Source organism: Ranitomeya imitator, chromosome 4 (genome assembly GCF_032444005.1).
Source record: "Ranitomeya imitator isolate aRanImi1 chromosome 4, aRanImi1.pri, whole genome shotgun sequence".
NCBI lineage: Eukaryota > Metazoa > Chordata > Amphibia > Anura > Dendrobatidae > Ranitomeya > Ranitomeya imitator.
The window spans coordinates 295081197-295084456 of NC_091285.1; the positions used below are offsets into that span (position 1 = coordinate 295081197).

Sequence of the window (3260 nt, forward strand, 5' to 3'; positions counted from 1 at the left end):
GTCTGTGTGCGAGACAAAATTGTTTAAAGGAAACTAATTTACTTTTTTATTTTTTGGGTTACAGCACGATATGCAGTACCGCTGCTCCTAGACCGACAGAGGAACTGGAGCCTTCTCCAGTGGAACCAACGCAACCTGAAGATGTGTCTGGCATCAGCGAGCCACGATCTGCGGATAGAAGCACTGTTGCTGCAGGTGTGAGTGCCCGGTTGCAATCACAGCGTGGACGCAAGCGAGCATCACAAAAAGATGAAGCTGATGCAATTATCGTGGATGGACTCCAACGGGTAGAGGACATGTGTCGCAGTGAGCTCAAAGACCTGAGGCGAGAAATTACCGAGCTGCAAGCACGCGAGTCTGTATACTCTGCTAATGAGTGGAAGCTACTTTTCTTGTCCTATGTGCCTGTAGCACAAAATATCCCGGCACATAGAAACCTTATGTTTAGACAAAGACTGAACGAGCTTCTAGAGGAATTTGTGGGCCCCCAGAAACCCGCTCCATCGGGAACAAGAAGACTGGACATGCCGCCCTACAACCCTCAATATAGAGGCCGGGGTGAAACGAGCGTGGAACCTCATAGACAATGTAGCAGTCCATCATATAGTTGGGCAGACAATACTCCCGTGCAGTACCAAAGTCTTTAGTACCGTTCACTGTCCCCAGCCAGGTGCAATTACCGCGTTGCAAGTTTTCTTTTTTTTTTTTTGTTATGTTTTTTGTTGTGAATTTCTATTTTCCTTTTTTTCATCCCTATGGGATATCATATGTTAAACCTGTGTACCAACAGTTTGTTGGAAAAATCCATAAACATTTAGTAAACTGTTTCAAATTTAAGATTCTTGTATGACTTTAACTTTTAACACAACATAACTTTTTACACGACATAAGGTAACTTTTTACACGACATCAGGTTAAACAACTTTTTACACGACATAAGGTAACTTTTTACACTACGTAACTTTTTACACGACATCAGGTTAAACAACATAACTTTTTACACGACATCAGGAAGACTTTACAATATTTTCACACGTATCTGTCTTGCCATGGAACATGGCCTTCATGTGTGAAATAATGTGCAAATTGATCACGAATCCTCATTATTTGTGCTGTTGACCGAACTGCATTCGATTCAATGCTACTGAGGTTCGACTCGCAATCATCGGGGTCTACCACCTGGGGTTCATGTCTCGCCACAAAATTATGCTGACATATGCACGCCTTCACAACACGGTCCACATTTTCAGGTTGCAGTTGCATGCAGGTTTGTAAAATCCGCCATTTTAATGTCAAAATCCCAAAGGCACACTCCACATAACGTCTGGCCCGGCTCAAGCGATAATTAAAAATGCGCCTGCTGGAGTCTAGACTACGGCTTGAGTAGGGCTTGAGGAGATTTTGTCCTAGTTGGAAGGCCTCGTCACCAACTAAAACATAGGGCAAACTTGGGCCTTCGGTCCCCGGAAGAGGTCGTGATGAGGGTATGTTTAAACGTTGGCTGTACAAACATCGGCCCATGTTGGAGTCTCTGAATACTCTGGAATCGTTAGTCCGGCCATAAGCACCAATATCCACAGCAACAAAACGGTACCTGGTATCCGCAATCGCCATCAATACTATAGAAAAGTATTTCTTATAGTTATAGTAGAGGGAACCACTATGCGCAGGTTTCTGAATCCGAATGTGCTTTCCGTCCACGGCACCAATACAATTGGGGAAATTAGCCACATCCTCAAACTGTTGGGAAATCGCTAGCCACATTTCTGATGTTGGTGTTGGTAGCACAAGTGGTTGCAAGTTGTTCCAAATGGCATCACAAGTTTCCCGAACCAGTTGACAAATTGTTGACTTCCCAAGTCTAAACTGATAATGCAGTGACGCAAAAGTTTCTCCGGTAGCCAGATATCTGTCGACATTCAAAAACAAAAAGCAAAAAAAATTAGGATTTTAATGATCATCTAATGGCTAGTTACAATAGAATATACAATTGCTAAATGAACATTAGGCCACACGATACCGAGATCTAGTCTTTGTCAATATAATGATAAAAAAAATGTATAATTACCTCACAGTCACTACTAAACGTTGCTCCGCACTGATGCTTTCACGAAAAGTGCTGCGATGATGATGTATCTCATCCTTCACATGCGAGAGCAGAACATCAAAGGTCTCAATAGACATCCGTAGATAGCGTTGGAATTTGAAGGGATGATCCCGAAGCTGCACATACAGGGTGTGAAAGGCACCATATGTACTCCGCAAGAAATTCACTTCGTGGATCCAATATCTCCTTTGCGAACTACGCTTTCTCTGCCGAAGTCGCAACCGCATCAAGCGAAATCTGACGAGATCAGACACAAACATCTTGCTAGCAGAAGTTCACTCAATGCTTTCAAAATGGAGAATGAGTCTGTGCCCCCACCCGACAATGACAAAAGGGAAAAAAAAAAAAAGAACAACTTTATTGACAGTGACAAACGCAGACAAACGGATACTTCGTAAATGGACATCAAAATGAAAAAATGCGATCACATGCGTTAACGCTAGCGTTACCGTGACGACGAATTTCACATATTTTTGCTCCTTTTCTGTACATGCGTTTAACGCATCCGTTTAACGCCATGTACTTGACGCAATGTGAACCTAGCCTAAGTTTCTGAATTTCAAAAATAATTGTAAATTGTTTCTTGCTTTGAAACCTCGCTCCTCAGGTGACCCTGTTCAACAAGTGAAAATCATTATTTCTTTGTTACGTGGCGACCCTCAAGACTGGGCATTTTCCTTGGCGCCAGGAGATCCGGCATTGCATGATGTTGATGCGTTTTTTCTGGCGCTTGGATTGCTTTATGATGAACCAAATTCAGTGGATCAGGCAGAGAAAATCTTGCTGGCTCTGTGTCAGGGTCAGGATGAGGTAGAGGTATATTGTCAGAAGTTTAGGAAGTGGTCTGTACTCACTCAGTGGAATGAATGTGCCCTGGCAGCAATTTTCAGAAAGGGTCTCTCTGAAGCCCTTAAGGATGTCATGGTGGGATTTCCCATGCCTGCTGGTCTGAATGAGTCTATGTCTCTGCCAATTCAGATCGATCGACGCTTGCGTGAGCGTAAAGCTGTGCACCATTTGGCGGTATTATCTGTTAGGACTGGCGGAACGCACCAAGACAGATGGTATAGATGCGTTCGCAGTCCGGGGTCCACCGTGCAGGTGAAAACCTGCTGCTAGCAATTAGCAGACTATATGGCGGTACACTAGAGTA

General features: G+C 43.6%; 1 protein-coding gene across 1 annotated transcript; it reads right to left on the reverse strand.

The window, feature by feature from the left end:
• Positions 1 to 484: 484 nt before the first annotated feature.
• LOC138675999 (uncharacterized) lies at positions 485 to 2319 on the reverse strand. Its single transcript, XM_069764759.1, has 2 exons — positions 2069 to 2319; positions 485 to 1909 (listed from the first exon to the last, which is right to left on the reverse strand). The coding sequence occupies exons 1-2, from the start codon at positions 2182 to 2184 to the stop codon at positions 1030 to 1032; spliced, it is 996 nt and encodes a 331-aa protein (XP_069620860.1). The 5' UTR covers positions 2185 to 2319; the 3' UTR covers positions 485 to 1029.
• Between the last annotated feature and the right edge of the window lie 941 nt (positions 2320 to 3260).